The following is a 20,058-nucleotide window of genomic DNA, read 5'->3' as shown; positions in this document are numbered from 1 at the left end:
ACACACAGGCTCCAAGAAGACAAGGATCAACTCTAGTTCAGATCCTACAGTGTGGTTGATGTCCTGTTGACTTACCTATTTCACAAAGACTCAGCCTCATGTTATAATCGCTCTTTTGAAAGTCTTTTAAGTGACATTTTATGCCATAGAAGAAAATTTCCAATTAGGCTAATGAGGCAGGAAAATCAGATTCTCAGAAAGCCTTTTAAAATGCTGCAGGACCTGCAAATGGGTGGGCGGGTGCCCCTCACCATCCACGGCACACGGAAGCAAGGCCGAATCTGGACTGCCACCCAAATGGTGCAAGGAAAATACACGTGGGTCCAATAAAGATTGGCAAGACAGGGGCAGAAATGGGGGGCCTCCTGAACTGAGAACCCAGAAAATCTGCCCTAAGGTGGCCCTATCCCTTCCCTTACTCACTTCTCCTCCCTAAAAAGCTTTTCCTGTGCTCCTCCTCTCTGCTGCCTACTCCTGCAGATGAATTAAGTTAAAGGGACATAGCCAAGGACGCTCCCTAATATGTTCACTTTTTGATGCCATCACCCTGGAACCAGTGGGGGAAATGATGGCATTTCTGGTTGTTATGTTTGGCTCATCCCCTCTCTTTCCCTCCATCCCTCCCTCACCTTTCTTTCTTTTTCATTTGCCAAATAGTCTCCCCCCGCCCCCCATGTTCCCAATGATGCTTGAAACGTAAGATAACGTGTTGGGAGAGCAGTGTTCCAATATCCGGTGTCCCTTTAACATGGCTTGCTTGTTTTGGCCTCCTTATTTGCTCCCTAGCGTCATCCAAGATCGGCATGGATGCTACCAGCCCAGCTCTGGAAACCATGTTTAGCAATCCTTTCTACTCTAGAGCCAAGAGGTGGGCAGGGGTTGGGGCGAGAGACCTGTGCCTAGGTGTTTGGGAGGCCCCTCCAGAGGCAGCTGTTCCTCTCCAGTTGTTTCACTCAGTTCAAATTGTGGGAGACTGGCCTTTGCCGCTGCCTGTGTGGTCCTTGACCAAAGCAGTGTGCGACATGAGAGCTGGGGGAAGGAGATGACCGACTTGACCCATGTGGGCGAGACCCATCGTCCTCAAGCACCCTGGGGAAGCGTCATTGGGCTGGGACATCTCAGAGCTGTGAGCAGGGGCGCAGGGACCTCCCAGCTCCCTTCTGTGGCCTTTCCTCAGGGCAGCTTCAGGGCTGGTCCTGAGATGGAGTTCACAGAGGAAGAGTGATGGGTGAGGCCAACGAGAGGGTGCTGGAGCCCCCAAGAGGACCCGCCCTGTTCTGTGTCCCGGCAGGCGAGCACAGGAGGGTGTGGGGGAGGCGTCTCTCTGTGAGTCTGAGTTTGAATCGTCCGTTCCTTCCTCTGCTGCAGATGAGTGAGAGTGAGACTCTGATCAGTATGGTGAACCGCATGGTGGAGAGCTCCTCCCCCAGGGCCCAGCTCTTCATGCAAGTAAGACCTCTGCTGGCAGCATGAGCCCTGTCAACACCATGTCAGCTGCTTGTGCATGGTCCAGCCCACCCACCTGGGATGGGGCTTGCTCCGCCCAGCCCACTCACCTGCCAGGCCTCATCTCCCAGGCTCAGCCTGGTCTCCCTCCGTTAATGCCACTGTGTTTCCGTCATTCTTCATGTTCATGGATAAACCCAAGGCCCATTTCCCAAACCATCAAAATAGCACCGACATCTCATGCCTGCCAGGGATCACAGATCTGCTTTGTTAATGTCCAGGGCTTCTATTTTATATTTGGTATCTTCTCCGCAGACATTACTGGGGATGAGGGCATGGGTGTGTGACAGGGAACCATCCCAGGCTAACCGTGTGAAAAGGGCGCTGTGGTTACTGGATGCGTCATGGAGGGCAGGGAACATGTCCTGGACCCAGAGACACTTCTGTGTGTGTATCAGTCCTGGTTCAGGCACCAGCCCTGTTACTGGTGTTCAATCCGCTAGGTCAACAGTCTCAAGTATTTCCAATGCTCATTCTGTTCTCCCATGTCTGGTCCTCAAACACAGCTGAAGGGTAACTGTTATTCTGGTTGTTACCCACAAGCCCTCTGGGAGCTACACACCCTTGGAGTCCCTCTCAGCAGTAGCTTTGGGAAGAAGAGACAGCAAGAGCTGAGCAGTGCCTCTACTTCTAGAATGGGCCTAGGACCATTGGGATGGAGCTTAGATCAGGCCGCCCCAGGCTTCCCAGCCAGGGCACAGAGAGTTAGCTCAGCTCAGGGGCCCAGGTGGAAGCTACCAGAGGTGGTGTCTGATGGTCTCTGGCAAAAATGGAGCAAGGGTTGTCGCTTTCCCACCTCCGCATGCCCTCTGTGCCCTGCTGCAGTAACCGGCCTCCTGTTCCCGCAGGTCCCTCCGTACCCAGAAGTGTTCCGGGACAGCGCCCACACCTACAAGTTAAACGAGCAGGATACAGACGTAAGAGCAGCGCTCCTGCTCCCTTTGTCCACTCCACCCCTCCTGCTGCTCTTCTCGTCCTCCAGCTCCTCCATCCATCTCTCGCCTCGCGGCTCTTCACACATGCGATTCATGTTCTCTCTCACTGCAAAGACAACATTCTTCCTGTGCCTCCTCCCTCCCCACTTCTTTTCCCATTCTCCCCCCTCCCCCTGCCTCCCACTCTGGCTGTATGTTTCCCCCTGAGCCCCAGGCCCCGTGTCTCCAGCCGTGGGATCTGCTTCCTGCAGGAACTCAGACTTTGCTAGGAGGTCAGTTGTAGTCCCTAGGTAACTGGAAAGAAGAACATGGCTGTGCCCCAGCCCCCCGGGAGCTTCAGGGTAGCGGCAGACACCAGGTGCCAGTAGGTGGCAGTAGATGATTCATATACGAACAGCCCGATAACAGGTTCTGCAGGAGTGAGACCATGTGGGCTGGTAGGTCAGGGTCAAAACAGGTGGCATGTGAGCTGGCCTTGAGCTAAAAGGCCCAGAGGCATGATCTGGTTCAGGGGGAAGGAACTGCAGGGGTATGTGAGGAATGGCATGAGGAGAGCTGTGCACATAGGAAAGCACAGGTCTTTCCGGAAGAGAAGTTTTGCCTCACCTGCTTTCTCCCCATCTCCCCTGGCTTGTCTGGGGAGCAGGCCTGGGAGAGGTTCCATTCAGGCGAGGACCAGACCTCCGAGGGACCCCAGCGTCAGCCATCCTAGACCCTGGCGCGGGGAGGGGAGAGTAGGTGGTGTGGACCGTGGAGCCAGTTTACATTGTTTACTGGGTTTCAGAGAGAGTTGTCCAAACACCCTACCTACCCCTTGAGTCCATATCACCTAGGAGGCCTGGAGGGCCAGGCCACGTTCTCGCCCCAGCCCTCATGAGTTGGAAGACCTGGGAGGATGGGAATGTAGGAGCCTCATGTTTGGCGTTCAGCCCTCTCTTCTCTCAACTGACTCACTTCTTAGAGAATAAACACACCTCCCCTCCCAGTGGGTTCCTAGGGAATCTCCCAAAGTAAAGATCACCTTCCTGTTCCCAGGAGTTTCCCAAGTCCAGGTGAAAGGCTAGGCTTCTCTGCAGGGGAAAGGAGGCGGTATCCAGAGGCTGGGCCCCGCCAACCCAAGTCTCAGGTCCCCATCAAATCGTGTCCTTCACCCCCTTCTCTCTCCCTTCCTGCCCCCCACTCCCTTGGGACCCCAGAAGTTGCTGGGCAAATTGTGTGAGCAGAACAAGGTGGTGAGGGAGCAGGACCGGCTGGTGCAGCAGCTCCGAGCTGAGAAGGTGAGAACCAAGGGGTGGCCTTGAGTGAGGGCAGGTGGTGGGGGAGAGCTAGGGGAGAAGGTGTGGGCTGCCATCTCCATCTTGACTAAGCTGAGAGCTTCGCCCTCCATGAACTGCTGTCCTGCCCTTACTCTCCTGGGCAGCCTCAGGCAGGGTGAGGACAGCCTCCACTAATCGGCCTGGTTGGGCCTCTAGGGCTCCGGCCTGGGTAGCTAACAGCCCAAAAGAGGGGAGCTCAGGGCCACTCACAGCCCCCTCCCCACCCACCCCCACCCCACCTTTCCTCAGGAGAGCCTGGAAAGTGCCTTGATGGGGACCCACCAGGAGCTGGAGATGTTCGGGAGCCAGCCCGCCTACCCAGAGAAGCTGCTGCACAAGAAAGAGTCCCTGCAGAACCAGCTCATCAACATCCGGGTGGAGCTGTCTCAGGCAACCACGGTAGGTAACCATGGAAACCAGAGCGGGTCTGCACCTGCCAGGAGAGCCTCCCCTCCCCCCCTCCCCGGCGGGGCTCCCCGAATCCCAGTTCTCCCCAGAGGGCCAGAGCAGGGTGCTCCTGGGGAGGGACACAAACAAAAACTAGAGCTCTGCTGTGCAAAGAGACAGCCGGTAAGCCAGGCTGCTTGCCCCACAGTCTCCAAGGAACTGGCGAACTTTCCACCAACTATACCTGCCCCAGGACGGTGTGCAGTCGAGGCCACTTATTTCCCCGGCTGCTCTGTCTTCTCCCCTGGAGAACCCGGACCCTGGCAGCAATGCTGCTGCCTGGTCATCCTGGGCAGCAGCAAAAGCCCCCAGAGAGCATGGCCCAGAGAGGAGAGCAAACCTCCAGAGGCACAGCGCTTCCCTCCGTCTCTTTTCCCTTTATCCTCCGCTTTCCATGGCCCGATCTGGGAGAGCAGGAGGGTGACGGCGCGATGCTCCCCCCTCCGGCCTGCCCACATGTCTGGAGAGGATGCTATTTTCTCTTACTTCGGTTTGCAGCAGGGCGGGCTGTGGCACCTCTTGTAAGGCTGGTGCTTGGCTGTCATTCGCATGTCGCAGGCCTGTGCGCTCTCCTCCCAGCCCTCCCCAGATCTGCCGGCCTCGGGCCCTGGCCCCAGGCCCAGTCGCAGGATGAGGGATGCTAGGCGAGCTGCTTTCTCAGTAACTGCTCCCCGTGCAGGCCCTGACCAACAGCACCACGGAGTACGAGAGCCTGGAGTCGGAGGTCTCTGCCCTGCACGACGACCTCTGGGAACAGCTCAACTTGGACATCCAGGTGACCAGGGCCCTGGGCAGGGGAGGGGGGAGCGGTCCGCATGTGCTGTGGGTCTTCCCTTGTCCTTGTGGCCCAAAGAGACCAGAGTGGCTTCCTCTCCTGCTTTAGAGATTTCAGACTTCAGACGAGGGGTGGTTTCTGAGACAAAAGACCAGGTTCAGGCCACTTCAAAGGGACTCTAAATTCCAAGATGAGGATAGCATGGGGTTCTTCAGTTCCATCCAATGCCAGGGCATGAGCCAAGGAGAAGCAGAGGAGCGTTAGATGTCAGGTGTTGTATGACTGAAGGACTGAACAGACATAAATATAAATACACGATCGATATAAACCTCCCTCGGGACGTCAGAAGGGCAGGCAGTGCGGGCTACACTCGGGCATTTGGCTAGGAGGAAACCCCCTTCCAGGGACTTGTTAGAGCCCTGTCTGGAGGCAGCGGCTGGACACCCTGACCGTGGGCATCTCGTTCTCAGCCTCCGTCTGTCTTTTCTCTGCTCAGCACGCAGCTCCGTGCCTCCTCTCTCGCTGGTGTTGCAAGCCCTGTTTCTGGTGTGGCTAAGCCCTGGTTTCCCCGGTTTTCCTCCTGCTTCCTCCTGGTAACAGAACTTACCACCCGAGCCTTGCAGCTCGTTAGGTGGAGTGAGGCGAAGGCCTGGTCCGAGGACCCAGGTGGTCGGTGGGCGACTTTAGGAGGTAGGGGAGTGTGAGCAAGAGCACCAGCTCTTGGAGCAAACAGACCCAGATTCAGGTGGTGGTCGCACAACTTGCAGGTGGCTGGGCTGAGTCCCTTCTTCTCGGACGTGGGGACAGCGGCCGCCCTCGCCTCGTAGAGCCGTGCGGCCAGAGCGGGTTAGTGTCTGCACAGCACTGAGCACGGTGCCCGGGGTGGAGGTGCTAAATCAGAGGTGGCCATCACTTTTCAAAGAGTGGGTGCTGTCATCGAGTGTAACCCATGAGCATTTAGGCAGATGCTGGGGGTGGGCATTACAGAAGAGCGACCTGGAGCTGAAGAAAACCGGGAAACTGGAGCTTAGCCTGGAGAGTGGGCTGCCCTAGAATGTCCGCCTGCGGGGCCTCCACGCCAGGACCTGTCTCCCCCAGGGGCTCCGGGGGCGGGTCCCCACTCTCTTTTGGTTCGGAGTCCTCAGGTTGACCGAAGAGGGCTCTTTCCTCTGATGACAGAGTCCTCTCCTTGGCATTCAGAGCTGCGTTTCATAGAGGCTGAGGACACAGAGGCTGCCCGTGAGAGCGGCGAATGTGCTGGAGGGTGTGTGTGAGTGTGTGTGTGTGTGTGATGGAGGGGTGTGTGTGTGTGTGTGTGTGTGTGTTTAGTGTGTTTACACTCCCTCGTGCACAGGGCTCCTGCCTGCTGCTGGTTTAAGGAAGGTGGGGAAAGGGCTGGGACACTCCTCCGCAGTCACTTCCTTTGACCTGCTCTGTGGCTGTTGCAGAACGAGGTGCTCAACCGGCAAATCCAGAAGGAGATCTGGAGGATCCAGGACGTGATGGAGGGGCTCAGGAAGAATAACCCGTCCCGGGGCACGGACACGGCCAAGCACAGAGGTGGGTCCCTCCCCTGCCAGCCTCGGGCCTCTGGCTTCACCAGGAACGCTCAGTGCCCTGGCTCCTCCCACACCTGCGTGCTCACCCTCTAGGCCAGTGGTTCGCCACCTTCCTAATGCCGCGACCCTTTAATCAGGTCCTCATGTTGTGGTGACCCCCAATTTCATTGTTACAAATTGAACATAATGAAAGCATAGTGATGAATCACAAAAACAACATGTAATTATATATGTGTTTTCCGATGGTCTTAGGCGACCCCTGTGAAAGGGTCGTTCGACCCCCAAAGGGGTCGCAACCCACAGGTTGAGAACCGCTGCTCTAGGCCGAGCATATCAAACTCGTGACCGGAGGGTTTAAATAAATGAGGCATGCGGCCTGCCAGCCGCAAGTTTCGCGAGCTTGCTCTAGGCCCTCACTCTGTGCTCAGAACCAGCCACGGCCTCTCAGGGCTCCAAAGTCTTCCCCGGGGCCCCGGGGGTGGCGGGTGGGACACCCTTACCCTCCCCTCCCCAGAACAGACTTAGAGATGCTGTTGACCCTGATACCCAAGATTTTCTCCCCAGAAAAGGCCAAAGAGCAGCTGGGCGTCCCCGGCCCCGAAACCCCCGGGGCCCCTGGGTGGTCTGAGGCCTCTACCTTAGTGTCCTCCTTCAGCCTTGGGACCTTGGGCCAGCTTGCTTTGACATCCTCTCCCCAATGCCGCAGCTCCCAGCCGTGACCCAGCCCATATAGAAGTCCCTCTGGCAGGCTCCGGGGACCCTCCCAAGTCCTTGAATCCTTCCTGCCCTCTCCACCTACATAGCCCATCCATACCCCAGGCCACACCCCTGCCCACCCTCATCTTCCTCCTCTTGTTTTCCCCAAGGAGGCCTTGGCCCCTCGACCACCTACAGCTCCAACAGCCCTGCCAGCCCTCTCAGCTCCGCCAGCCTCACCAGCCCCCTGAGCCCCTTTTCCCTGGTGTCTGGCTCTCAGGGCTCCCCCACCAAGTCCGGGTCCAATGAGGTAAGCTGATGAAATGGAGTAGGCGGTGAACGGGGGAGGGAGGACCAGGTCCTCATTTGCCTGAAACTACACAGATTCGGTGCCCCGTCCTCCCCAGAGGCCTGCAGTCCCAGTGCCTCTGCCTAAGGGACCATTCTCACCTCCAGTGTGTGATCTACCCTCCCATTTCTCCTGTACCTGCTCTCGTCTTCACCGGCATCTCTGGCCTCCTTCCGGAGCACCAGGACGGGGAGCAAAGATACTAAGCACTTGATCGGAATTTAAATCCAGGGGGTGACAGGGTGAGGGCTGGGGGAAAGTTTCCTAGTCAGTCGATAAGCAAGTGTTTACAGGCTCTACGGCGGGAGAGGGTGGCAGGAGGCCCTGTCGGGGTACCCCTGCATGCCCACAGCCTCCACTCAGAGAGCCCAGCCCCCAGTGGGGACCGAGGCCGATAGACAGCAAACCAGCCTCAGGCATGTGGCGCTGCGTGTCTCAGTGCTGAACCACGTGGTTCAGACCGTAAATGCTACGCTGTTCCAGAGAGGATGGGACTGGAACTGGGCCTGAGGTGTTGGCACAGGTAGAGGAACAGGCCGTCGCAGGCAGAGGGGCTGGGGGGAAGCACAGGTACAGGGTGGGGAGGTGTTGGAGTGATGGTGAGGCAGTGAGGAGAGAACTTTGGAGAAGAGCTAGGGAGTGGTGGGCGTGGTGCGCAGGTGGCTCAGGGAGGGGAGCTGGCTCTGCAGGCAGCCGTGTCCAGGCCACAGGTGGGAGTTTGCGTCCAGGGCCCCGGGTCTCCGCGGTGGCGTCTGCCTCTGCTAACGCTCTTTTCTCCTGCTCTCACAGCGCCTGCTCTCGCTCCTCCTAATGCTCTGGCTTCTCTCTGCCTCAGGAGCCCGGCCCACCGCGGCCCCCCCTCCCCAAAGCCTACGTGCCCCTGGAGTCTCCTCCCACCGTGCCTCCACTCCCTAGCGAGAGCCACTTCTGGCCATACCCCAACTCCCCTTCCTGGCACTGCAGTGGCGAGACCGCCAGGGGCCAGGTACCCAGCACCCTTGGGTCCTGGAGGGCAGGGGCGGAGGGAATGGGGCAGAAGGCCAGGCGAGGGGCAAGGTGGAGCAGGGAGTCACTTCTCCGGGTCAGTGTTCACCCCCCCCGCACTGAACTTCTGCTGGGCCCTCTGTCTGGTCAAACTCTGGGATAAGGAAAGGGCTGGCGGGGACACTCACACGCCCCCTTTCCCCTCTTTGCTTTCTGTGGACAACCGGGAAATGAGTTGCTGCTCTGCCCTGTGCCCCGGCTCCTGGGGGCCCCTGGCTATGGGTGGTGGCATGGCCCCCTCCCTACCAGCATGACCAGGTGATGGGAATCAAGGGACCCCCCCACACATACTGGTCCTGTCCTTGTCCACCCCAGGCCCCAACCCCCCTTGCTCTCTCTGTCTCTGCCTCTGTCCTCTCTGGGGCTCACCACCCCCTGGAATGTAAGGGTACAGGCCCCCTCTCCCCTGTTCTGGCCTCCCCTCTCGCCTGGATCCCTAGCGAAGATCCAGGAGAGGCGTGCAGTTAGGCTCGGAAGAGGTTGCACGGTGAGTAAATAGTCCTGTGCCTGAAACTGGGAAACTCGTATTCTCGTCTCAGCTACTGGTGTGTGCGTAGCCCTGCGGGTCTGCCCAGCGAGGTGGGCAGCGCCGGGAGCGGCACTGCATTTCACAGGTGAAGGCAGGTGTGTGACCTGCCGTGCCCTCCAGCGGGGCTGGAGTGGAGATTTCTGAGCTCCGGCCTAGGCTCCTTTCTCTGTAGTCCTCACTGGGACTTAGATTCTTCAACTGCACAGAGGGGTGCAGGGCGTCGGGGGCGGGGGGCAGGCACAGAATGGAGCAGATGATGGCTGAGGTCCCTTCTGGTCTCATGATTCTGTGAGCCACAAGCTAAGTGCCCCTTTCCTGTCCCCAGAGTCCTGGTCCCAAAGCTCGCCTGGTTCTTTTGCTCAAGTCTTGGGTAGGATCCAGACAGAGTCCTCAGCGATCCTGGGCCTGATGGCCCTCCTCTCTGGCTCACAGAAAGTCCGCGCTCTTGGTGCTTGCTGAGGGGACTGGCCAGGTTGAGGGGCCTCCTGGAGGTGTGAGCCCTCCTTCCCCGAGGACCTTGCCCTGCCCAGCCTAGTGCCTCCCTGCCCACTTCACAGCTGGCACACGCAGCGTAGCCCTGTCCTGGGTTTTCAAGGGTTTGCATGCCAACCATTGCTAAACAAAGAGCTATCACCGGGGCCTAGTTCCTGGCAGTCACTCGCACATTAAACACCTCCTCATCCTTCCTTCCAGCCCAAGGCAAGCTATGACCCAAGCAAGAGAGAGTCCCACCAGACTTCACCCCCGGACACGTCTAGGGACATCAGCCTCGTGCCGACCCGGCAAGAGGCAGAGGCAGACAAGCAGACAGCTCTCAACAAAGGTACCTCCTGCCCCATCTTCCCTGAGAAGTAAGGCTCAGGGTCAGAGAGGAGCGCCGGGCGGTGCTCACTCATACCCATGGAGTGCTCACCTGCCAGGCCGGTCTTCTCCACAGGATGGGGGTGGCGGGGTTTGAGACCGAGCCTCTCTGAGAAGCAGCCCCGCCCCGTCTCTCCGCCTTCCTCTCTCCACGAGGCCCACTGGCCGCTCTGTCTCCCTGCAGTTGGCATTGTGCCCCCGCGGACAAAGTCGCCCGCTGAGGAAGAGGTGAACCCTGCAGGGGTGGTGAGGAGGAATGCTAACGGGCTCCCCAATGGCCTCTCTGCCCGGGTAAGTGTGCTTGCAGGCTCTGGGGGCTTGGCGGGCCTGAGCCAGGCCAGGAGCCCAGGGGCCCTGAGTGTCCACCATCTGCCGCTCCTATTCGAGAAACCCAGGGCTGGAGGCGGAAGACAGAATAAGCAGGAAGGCCAGTAGCCCCACCCGAGGGGGTCTCCTTCAAGGAGAAGTGCCAAGGGACAAGGAATGTGTGCACAATAAAGCTAAAGAAAGTACTGAACAAAATTATGACGACGAGACACAGATGTGGCAGAAACCAGTGGTCAGAGCCGTGCGCTGGCCAGAGCAGTGTGTCGGGGTCCTGGGGCCACTGAGAAGGAGCAGAATGCCACGAACTTGGTAGCTACCCCACAGAAGTTTATTTTCTCACAGTCCTGGAGGCCAGAAGTCTGCACTGGAGGCCCAGCCACGCCCCCCCCCCCCCCCCCCACCACCACCACAGCAGACGGTTGTTGCTTGGTGTCCTTGGCTTGTAGACACATCACTCCAGTCTCTGCCCCCACCTTCGCATCACCTCTTCCATGTGTCTTCTTGTCTCCCTTGAGGACACCCATTATTGGTTTTAGGGTGGCCCTGATTCAGGATGATCTTGAGACCCTTAATTTAATCACACCTGCAAAGACCCCATTTCCAAATAAGGTCACACTCGCAGGTCCTGGGGGTCAGGACTTGGACATAGCTTCCGGGGACCGCTATTCCATTGACTGCAGGCAAACTTCTCAAGGAAGGGAAACCTTAAGGGATGAGGGCAGCTGAAAAGGCTGGTGGAGGACCTGCGCCTCTCAGAGCCTCGCCTCCCCCCGTAGCAGGAGCGCCCCAAGAGCGCGGTGTTCCCGGGCGAGGGCAAGGTGAAGATGAGCGTGGAGGAGCAGATCGACCGCATGCGGCGCCACCAGAGCGGCTCCATGAAGGAGAAGCGGAGGAGCCTGCAGCTTCCCGCCAGCCCTGCCCCCGACCCCAGCCCCCGGCCAGCCTACAAAGTGGTAGGTCCTCCCAGCCACCCCCAGGCGTGGCCTGACAGTGGTCACCACTGCCTACTCCTGGGTGCGGGTGCGGCCAGCCTGGGCTGGAGTCCTGGGGGTAGGCTGGGGCTTAGAGAGGGAGGGCCAGGGAGGACTTAAGCTGGGCACTGGGAGACCTGGGAGGCTTCTGCCTACTGGGCAAGGAGATCAATCCTGCTACAGGCCTTTCCTTTTTTCTTTTTTTTAAATATATTTGTATTGATTTCAGAAAGAAAGGGAGAGAAAAAGAGGGAATGAGAGAGAGAGAGAGAGAGAGACAGAGAGATAGAGAGATCAATGATGAGAGAGAATCATTGACTGGCTGCATCCTGCATGCCCACATTGATTGAGCCCACAACCCTGGCATGTGCCCTGACTGGGAATCCAATCGTGATCTCCTGGTTCATTGGTCAACACTCCACCACTGAGCCACACCAGTCGGGCTGGGTGTTTCCTTTGTGTTTAAAGAAAACTCACTCACCCACAGAATGCCTTGATTGTCTTGGTTGAAACAAATTACATACCATTCAGTTATCAGAGGGCAGTATGCAATCCACCACCCACAAGTGGCCACCACTCACAACCGTGTCCAGAGCACTTTCTGTGGGCTTGGCACTGGGCTGAGTGTCCTGACGATCATTGTGCCAGCTCAGCGTTGCATGGCGCAGTCCAGTTCCCAGTCCCTTTCACGTTCTCCGTCTAGTCCAGTGGTTCTCAACCTTCTGGCCCTTTAAATACAGTTCCTCATGTTGTGACCCAACCATAAAATTATTTTCGTTGCTACTTCATCACTGTAATGTTGCTACTGTTATGAATCGTCATGTAAATATCTGATATGCAGGATGGTCTTAGGCGACCCCTGTGAAAGGGTCATTCGACCGCCAAAGGGGTCGCGACCCACAGGTTGAGAACCGCTGGTCTAGTCCTTTCAATAACTCGGGGTTAGGAACTATTATCCTTAGAGAGAGAGAACCAAGCCACGAGAAATTAAGGGAGTCCTGGGCCACACAGCCATTAAGCGCAGAGCTGGGAGGAGCCCAAGGCATCTGCCTGATTTTTCTTTCTGAAATATGCAAAAATTGTGATTCATAAATCCTGCCCTCAAACAGTTTACATTCCAGTTGGTGGATTGGAACTAACATAATAATAGGAAATGATTAGAGACACTGAGTGTAAGACACTGAACCAACTGCCCAAATGTATGCCACAGGAGGCGAACAAAGGGCACAGCGGGCGGGGGGCTGGGGACGAATGCCGGTGAGAAATGTTGATGAGGTCTTGCCTCCGGGTCCTGGCAGGCGGGCAGGCTTCGGGCAGGCAGCAGGCAGGGTGGCGCTGCAGTGGGAGCCATGGGGTGGCAGCGAGCCGGGCAGGGACAGCGGGGGCACACATGGTTAGGGCTCCCCGGAGGCACGGGTAGAAGTGGAGGTGCCCACGTCCCCAGGTGCGTCGTCACCGCAGCATCCATGAGGTGGACATCTCCAACCTGGAGGCCGCCCTGCGGGCGGAGGAGCCTGGCGGGCAGGCCTACGAGACGCCGCGGGAGGAGATCGCCCGGCTTCGCAAGATGGAGCTGGAGCCCCAGCACTACGACGTGGACATCAACAAGGAGGTGAGCGGAGTCCGGGGGGCGGGGCGGGCGGCGGCCCTGGGAGGGACGGAGGGAGAGATGACCGCGGTCCCTCCACAGCTCTCCACCCCCGACAAAGTCCTCATCCCTGAGCGGTACATCGACCTGGAGCCGGACACGCCCCTGAGCCCCGAGGAGCTGAAGGAGAAGCAGAAGAAGGTGGAAAGGATCAAGACGCTCATTGCCAAGTCCAGGTAACCGGCCTGGGGGAATCTCCGGTTGTTCTGCCCCCCTGGCACCGGGCACACCAGCACTCCAACCCATGTCCAAGGGGACCCCAGCCTCCCCCAGAGTGGAGCGGATGGAGGCAGCAATCTGGGCCTGGCCTTCCAGTGGGGCAAGGAGCTGCCCGTGGTGCCCAGAGCACCGTGAGCTCACGCACATGCTCTCATCTGGACACACCGAGGGGCTGCCTCTGTGACTTCTCCCCTCCCAGGCAGCCCTAAACGTGCACTTGAACCTTCTAATTCATTGTAAAGCATCGTGGGCAAGGGTCCCAACATGCGTTGTGCCAGGGCCCCTCATCCCTGGGGACAGCCTTGCTGGGGACCAGAGCCTGCACATGCCCTTGGCCCCCCCTCCAACCTCAGTCCACAGCCCCCCCCCACCCCCACAGGACATCCTGTCCCCCGACCATGTCTGTGTGTCTGTGCCTCCTCAGTATGCAGAACGTGGTGCCCGCCGGCGAGGGGGACCTTGTGGACGTGCCCCAGGACTCAGAGAGCCAGCTGCAGGAGCAGGAGAAGCGGATTGAAATCTCCTGCGCCCTGGCGACCGAGGCCTCCCGCAGGGGCCGCATGCTGTCTGGTGAGAGGGGCTGGGCCTCGCTCCGCCAGGGAGATGGCTGACCACGTAGGGGAGGAGGCACGGCGCTGCCAGGGGTCAGGGCTAGCGAGGAACAGGGCGTGGCAGGATGAGCATTTACTGGGCACCAGGTACCGTGCTAGGCTCAGGGCGCACAGGGGCCGGAGTTGCTGGTGCAGGAGCGCAGAGCCATGATGACTCTCCTCGCCCCAGTATAGCGGGATGGCCATGGCCATGCAGGGAGCACAGGGAGCCACTCTACCTGGGCAGGTTGGGAAGCACAGAGAAAGGTGATAACTGACTTGACTAGGAAAGATCGAAGTATTTACCAGTTGAGGGGTGAGGGCCAGGTATTCCAGGGTGCCCTTCCCTTCCCCTTCTTTTTTGCTTTGTTAATCCTCACCCAAAGATATTTTTCCATTGATTTTTAGAGAGAGTGGAAGGGAAGGGAAGAGAGAGAAATATCAATGTGAGAGAGACACACCTATGGTTGCCTCCCACATCGAGCCTGCGACCAAGGTACGTGCCTTTGACCAGAATCAAACCTGGACCCTTCGGTCTTCAGGCTGAGTCTCTATCCACTGAGCCAAGCCGGCGAGGGCTCACTTCCCCTTCTGGCTGCACGCGGAGAGGAAGAATGAGAACGAGGGTGCAGGCAACCAAGGAGCTGAGCGTGCCAACAATCACCACGTGGGCTACTGACCCAGCCCACGTTTCTGCTAAGAAAAGATGAGTCTGAGGAGCTGACTCACTCGGGTCCAAGGGCAGCAGGTCCCAGATGGACACCGTGAGGTCAAAGTCAACAGGACTCGTTCTCCTTGGCCTGAGACATCGCCCGGAGGAGACGAGAGTATAATAGGCAAGAACGAGATGAATGAAGGCGGGAAGAATTAAAGGGATTCTTTCTGAACGGGAGCACGAACGGTGGAGGAGAGACAGTGTTGAGTCATGAAGGCTGGAAGACGAACTGTTGTCTCCCCGCAAGACAAGGTGGTTAGGATGGAGAGGGAGAGGAACAGAGGGGCTTTGGGGCCCGTCAGGAGGGATGCCCAGAAGGATGCCGGGTTTGATGACTTTGGTGCAGGAAGCAGCGACGGGGCACGGGCCGCAGGTACAGCTGCCTGGGTGGGAGTCAGTGGAGGGGATGGCGTTTCATGGCGGCGTTTACGAGGATTCGAGTTCTGGCTACCTGAGGCTCCAGCCCCTCCTCCGTAAAATTCAAACGAAGACACCGGTGTGGTGGTGTGAGGGACAGACACAGTGTGCGCTAGGCCCCTAGCACAGGGCCAGGCACTCAGTGCGTGCTCAGTAAGCTCCCGTCAGCTGGGGTAGTAGTGGGGGTGGTGATGGTGGTAGTTAGTACTCGTTGAAATAGCAATGGCTGACATAGGAAGAGGAGCCATTTGTGTTTTTGTAGCTATTTTCAATATGGATCTTTTCAGAAACCAGCAGCTCTTAGGGTACAATAAGGATGTAAGGGAGAACCTACTGGCACTTGGGGTGTCCTGCGGAAGCCCCTGGAGATACTTCAGAGAGAGGCTACCCTTTGGGCTGGAGTTGAGGGCAAGGGAAATGCTGTAGCCAGAGGCAGCAGAACCAGTTTGGCTGCCAGGAGGCCCCGGTCAGACCTTCCTGCAGTTCAGCTGTAAAAGGAACTTGAACCCTCCAAAGATCAAATTCCACCCGCTCTGGGCAAAGGGAAACTTCCTGTTTCGTGGTTAGAGCACACAATATTTTCTGAATCCTTCCCTCCGCCGCTGCCCCCGCCCCTGGCTCTCTCTCCTACAGTTCCCCAGCCAAAGGTCCCAGGGAAACAAACCCGCCGGGCCTCTCAGGTTCCCTCCACACACACACACACACACACACACACACACACACACACACACACACGCTTACACTTCAGGGCCTGTGCATTGAGCACACGGTCCCTGGGTTTTGCCCAAACCCCAACTATTTAAAAAATGGCTGTGGAAGGCCAGACCTCAGACTTCGCCCACTGTCCCCACCACCCGTAGTCTATGGTCCAGGTGCCCAGAGCGGCTGATCTGCCAGGCACAGCGAGGACTGTTCCTGGGCACACATAGTGTGGGCAATGTCCATGCTGGGGGCCTGTGTGCATGGGGTGCTGGGCACAGGCGTGAGGACAGTGCCTGAGTGTGGGTATGCGGCACGGATGGTGTGGTCAGTGATGAGTGTGGCAGCTTGGGCACCAACACCCGGTGTGCGCGGACACAAGTCCGCACTACGGCAGAAGGCGTGGCAGTTTTCAGGTCGTGGACATGGCATGAGGTCATGGACAGTGTCTGAATCAGTACTGTTTGTAGATGCGCATGTATTTGTGTGTATTCCAGTGTGCGGTGTGTGGGGGAGGGAATGTTTGAGTACAAATATAGGAGTGTGTGTGTATGTGTGTACGTGTGTGCAGAATGTCTCCGGGTGTTGTGTGGAGACCGGTTATGTATGAGTGCAGGTGTATGTGGTGAGCTGTCGGCGTGTAGGTATATGTGTCTAGGGGGCCCAATTCAGGGTGGAGGTAGCATTTATGCACGTGTTCGTCTGTGATTGGCTTTGTTTACAGAACGGGGATGATAAAAACGTATGTGTATGTTTTGTGCACGGTGTATATATTGCAATATTTGTGAACATCTGTCTGCGTGGGGGGAGGTCTCATGAATGTGAGTGTGTGTGACTGGTTATTGGTGTATACAGATGTGGCAGGACTTGTGAGCACAATTATAATACCTTGTCTGTCCAGTACATACCTGCTGCATATGTGAGCTTTATTTCAATGGCTGTATTTCTAATATATATTTAGTATTTCTCTGCCTTTTTAAAAAGGTTCTATTTGACATAATTAGTCTTGCTTGCTCTTACTGCTTTAGTGTCATTAAAAATAGTCTTACTTAGCTGGTCTCTGTCAAGGGTTGCCCTGAGGGGTTCTAAATGGTTCAGACCTGTTTGTAGCTACGTTAAATGCTCCCAAGCTGTCACACCTTTAAAGTTATGTCTACTTTCTGCCAAAGATTTTCTCTCTTCGGTTGGGCCTTCTTATGGATGTCATGGGTCCCTCAATTCCTCTTTCTTTTCTAATTTTCTTGTTTTCACTCTCCCATGGGCTGGAACCCCAGCCAGTCAGCACCTTCGAGTTGTGTGTAACCCAGGGTCCCTGGACTCCAAGGAGCGCCTCCCCGGGTAACTGGAAGAACTCCCTGCATGTACATTGTAACATCCATTTGGCTTCCTTGAGGCGGTCCTTGCTTAGCTTTTGAGTTTTTGACTGTTTTGGAAACCGTGGTTGCCAAAGAGCTCACCATCGCGATGCAGACATGCACAGGAATGTGTGTTTTGAAAGCATCTGTGAATGCGTTTGAATGTGAAGTTATAGGTGTGCTGAGTCATGTATGTGTGTGTGCGCACGAACCTGAGTTGTGTGCAGTAAGGAAGGATACGGTTTAGCTGCATCCCATGCACAAAGTCCGTGCTGTGTGTGGGCAGACACGACTTCCTGCTCCGTATCTTCGGTACATGTGTGTGTGGGTGTGCACATAGGTGATGGGCGGTGCGCTGGCCCTGTCTCCTGCACAGGACAGGGAAGGTGATGAGGTCCAGGGCAGGGGGGGAGCAGGGAGCGGAAGTTTACCGCCCGGATCCCTCTCAGAGTAAACGTGAGACCCTGGCGGGGCCTGGCTCTGCTCTGAGCCGCAGTGAGGACATTTGCTCTGCTCCCTCCTGCCTCGCAGCTGGGCTGCGGGTGCACAAGGGCCAGGATTGCATAGAGCTGGCCCCTAACAATGCAACGTCTCGTTGTTCTCAACATGGAATAATGATGATACTAGAGTAAAATCTCATTGACTCAAAGTCAGCACCTTAAGGCTTGTAGATTTGTTCAGGGCTCCATGGCAGCTTGCCTTCACTGGACTGTGCACAGAGTCTCAACCAGCAGGGCTCACATTTCTTTCCTTTTTAAAAAAAAATACATTTTTATTGATTTCAGAGAGGAAGGGAGAGGGAGATAGAAACTTCCATGATGAGAGAGAATCTCCGAGCCCACAACCCGGGCATGTGCCCTTGACTGGAATCGAACCTGGGACCCTTCCGTCCACAGGCCGATGCTCTTTCCACTGAGCCAAACCGGCTAGGGCAGAGCACAGATACCAGAACTCGCTCTCAGCCTCTCAGAAGCCTCCATTTTAAAGGAATCAGTTAACACGGTGATCACCTCACTTCGATCATCATAAGGGGGGGGCGGTGGTTTGGATTAGTGACTTTCCTGTGCTGCTAATCATTAGCAGAGCGCTATCCCCCTAGGAAAGGCGCCACCCCATTCCCTGTGCACATTATGGAGGTTTGTGCCAACTTCCCCGTTGTCGTTGTTGGTGGGAGGGGAGCCTTGGGCCCGGAGGCCAGGCCTGGCCCCAGCCGCAGCCACACTGGGTCCCAGCAGAGCCTGGATTCGGCCAGGTCTGCCCCGGGGCCATGTTCTCCGCCCCAGCGCCCCATAGGCCACTCTGCCTCAGCTTGGGCAGGTCCCCAGGCTCCACTGTTCTCTCTGCTTGTCGCCTGCCCTGCTCTCTGCCCTCTGGGGCAAGACCTGCCTGCTCCCCGCCCCCCAAACCCCCCCATTCACCTCCCTCTTCATTTCTGTTTCCAGTGCAATGCGCCACCCCAAGCCCTCCCACCTCCCCTGCCTCCCCGACTTCACCAGCCAACCCCCTCTCGTCTGAATCCCCACGGGGCACCGACAGCAGCCATGCCATGCGGGTCTGAGCTCGGACGTAAGCACTTTTCTACTGTATTTCCTCCACCCCAGGGAGGGGGACCCCTGCCCTCACCCCCATTGAGCCATCTGCACCCTCTCATTCCGGCATGGCTTCTCCCCTCCGCCCGGTGCCTGGCCGCTCTCCCCCGCCACCCCGCTGCTTGAGCCCGGTGTCCCTGTGCTGGGTCCCGGTGCCCGTGCTGGACTGGGGCCGGCTGGCAGGGCGGCTGCTTGGAGCTGCCACACCAATGCCATGGGCTTTGCTTCTCCGGAAGCAGATGGAACAGAGCTGAGGCCTCCCTTGTCCACTGTCCGGAGGGGACTTCCCAGACACCCTCCCCTGTAGCTCCTGTGAGGTCCCAGCCTCAGGAGCCCCCAGAAGCCATTTCGCCCAGATCTTACTGACCCCAGACCTCACTGTAAATTAAAGTAACGCCAGGCTCTCTAGCCAAAGGCCGTGCCCCGTCCTTCCCCCCAGCACAGGACGCCCAGTGCCAGGCGAGCGGAGAGCTCTTGACTGCGGTCTGTTTCTCCTTCTCGGGGTGAGGGAGGGGCCGGCCCTCGAGGTCTGACCAGAGTCTCGCTCCTGGGAGAAGTGTCTGGAGCCTGCCCTGTGCGGCCCCTTTCTCACCGATGTCCCTCTTCTTCAGTGCAAGCCCTGGCGGAGGCCACCGCCGCCGCGAAGCTCCACAGAGCCACCTCCTGAAGCCCTCCGCGAGGCCCCGGCCCCTCCCCGGCCCGGCCCCCCGCTCTCCTGGGAAAACTGCGAAGAGCCAGGCTGAGGACCAGGCTGCTGCCGCCGAGCGGAGAACAGAGCACGGATGCTTCGGCCCCAAAGCCCTCGCTGCTCAGACAGGTCCCTCCGGTCCTGAGCCTGGGCCTGAGACGGAGCAGAAAGCATCCTGTCCGATGCCCACGTCACAGGGCGCCCAGGCCTGATGGCTGGGGTGTGATGGCCCTACTGGAACATTCCCTGATGGAGGAGATGCCCTGGTGGGGAAGATGCTCTGGACCATCTTAGGTTAGGACGAGAGGTGAGGAGCAGAGGGACACTCTGCCTCTTCCCACCCTCCTTGACACCAAGGACAGCACCTGCCATCATCCCCTCCCCGTCATCCCCCACCCCCCATGGCCCCCGCTGTGCCCGGGGCTGTGATCCCTGCTATGGGTGCCCTTTGCGGTCCCGTGGAGACTAACCACCCTGTCCGAGCCAAAGACAAGATGACAAGAGATGGGGCGAGGCTGGGATAGAGAGCAGGTCTGGGCAGTGTCTGGGGAGGTCGGGAAGGGGGAGGAGAAGGAAGGGAGGTCCTAGGAAAGGAAGGGAAAGAAGCGGCAGGGCTCATTTGCAAGTAAGAGGACAGAGATGGAGAGAGGATGGGAATGGTTTCCCGGGTGCGCCTCAGCGTGGTGCCAATCCCGTGCCACACTGTCGGCTTGGCCCTTCCCACCTTGTCCCCAGGCCAATGCCGAGGCCCCAGGGGGCCCCACCAGTGAGCACACGGTGGCCTTCAGCTGAAGTGCTTGGCATGGGGGGGGGGGGATGAGGG

At 57.9% G+C, this 20,058-nt stretch overlaps 1 protein-coding gene across 23 annotated transcripts in view; it reads left to right on the top strand.

The window, feature by feature from the left end:
• Positions 1-19,746, top strand: part of PLEKHA6 (pleckstrin homology domain containing A6) — a 113,885-nt gene extending 94,139 nt beyond the window's left edge. For 11 of the 23 annotated variants that reach the window (XM_059674018.1, XM_059674017.1, XM_059674012.1 and 8 more), the window contains 16 exons: positions 1,369-1,449; positions 2,355-2,423; positions 3,638-3,718; positions 4,007-4,156; positions 4,884-4,979; positions 6,428-6,539; positions 7,405-7,544; positions 8,419-8,568; positions 9,850-9,979; positions 10,202-10,308; positions 11,121-11,297; positions 12,760-12,927; positions 13,006-13,139; positions 13,607-13,752; positions 18,401-18,524; positions 19,159-19,746. In XM_059674018.1, coding sequence (XP_059530001.1) covers positions 1,369-1,449; positions 2,355-2,423; positions 3,638-3,718; positions 4,007-4,156; positions 4,884-4,979; positions 6,428-6,539; positions 7,405-7,544; positions 8,419-8,568; positions 9,850-9,979; positions 10,202-10,308; positions 11,121-11,297; positions 12,760-12,927; positions 13,006-13,139; positions 13,607-13,752; positions 18,401-18,516 — 1,857 coding nt within the window. In that variant the 3' untranslated portion in view covers positions 18,517-18,524; positions 19,159-19,746. The remainder of the gene's footprint in view (positions 1-1,368; positions 1,450-2,354; positions 2,424-3,637; positions 3,719-4,006; positions 4,157-4,883; positions 4,980-6,427; positions 6,540-7,404; positions 7,545-8,418; positions 8,569-9,849; positions 9,980-10,201; positions 10,309-11,120; positions 11,298-12,759; positions 12,928-13,005; positions 13,140-13,606; positions 13,753-18,400; positions 18,525-19,158) is intronic. The other 12 variants (XM_059674005.1, XM_059674011.1, XM_059674008.1 and 9 more) reach the window with 8 other exon arrangements.
• The last annotated feature ends 312 nt before the right edge of the window (positions 19,747-20,058 follow it).

Source organism: Myotis daubentonii, chromosome 18 (genome assembly GCF_963259705.1).
Source record: "Myotis daubentonii chromosome 18, mMyoDau2.1, whole genome shotgun sequence".
NCBI lineage: Eukaryota > Metazoa > Chordata > Mammalia > Chiroptera > Vespertilionidae > Myotis > Myotis daubentonii.
Note: the sequence above shows the minus strand (reverse complement) of the source record. Positions and strands in the feature narration are given on the sequence as shown.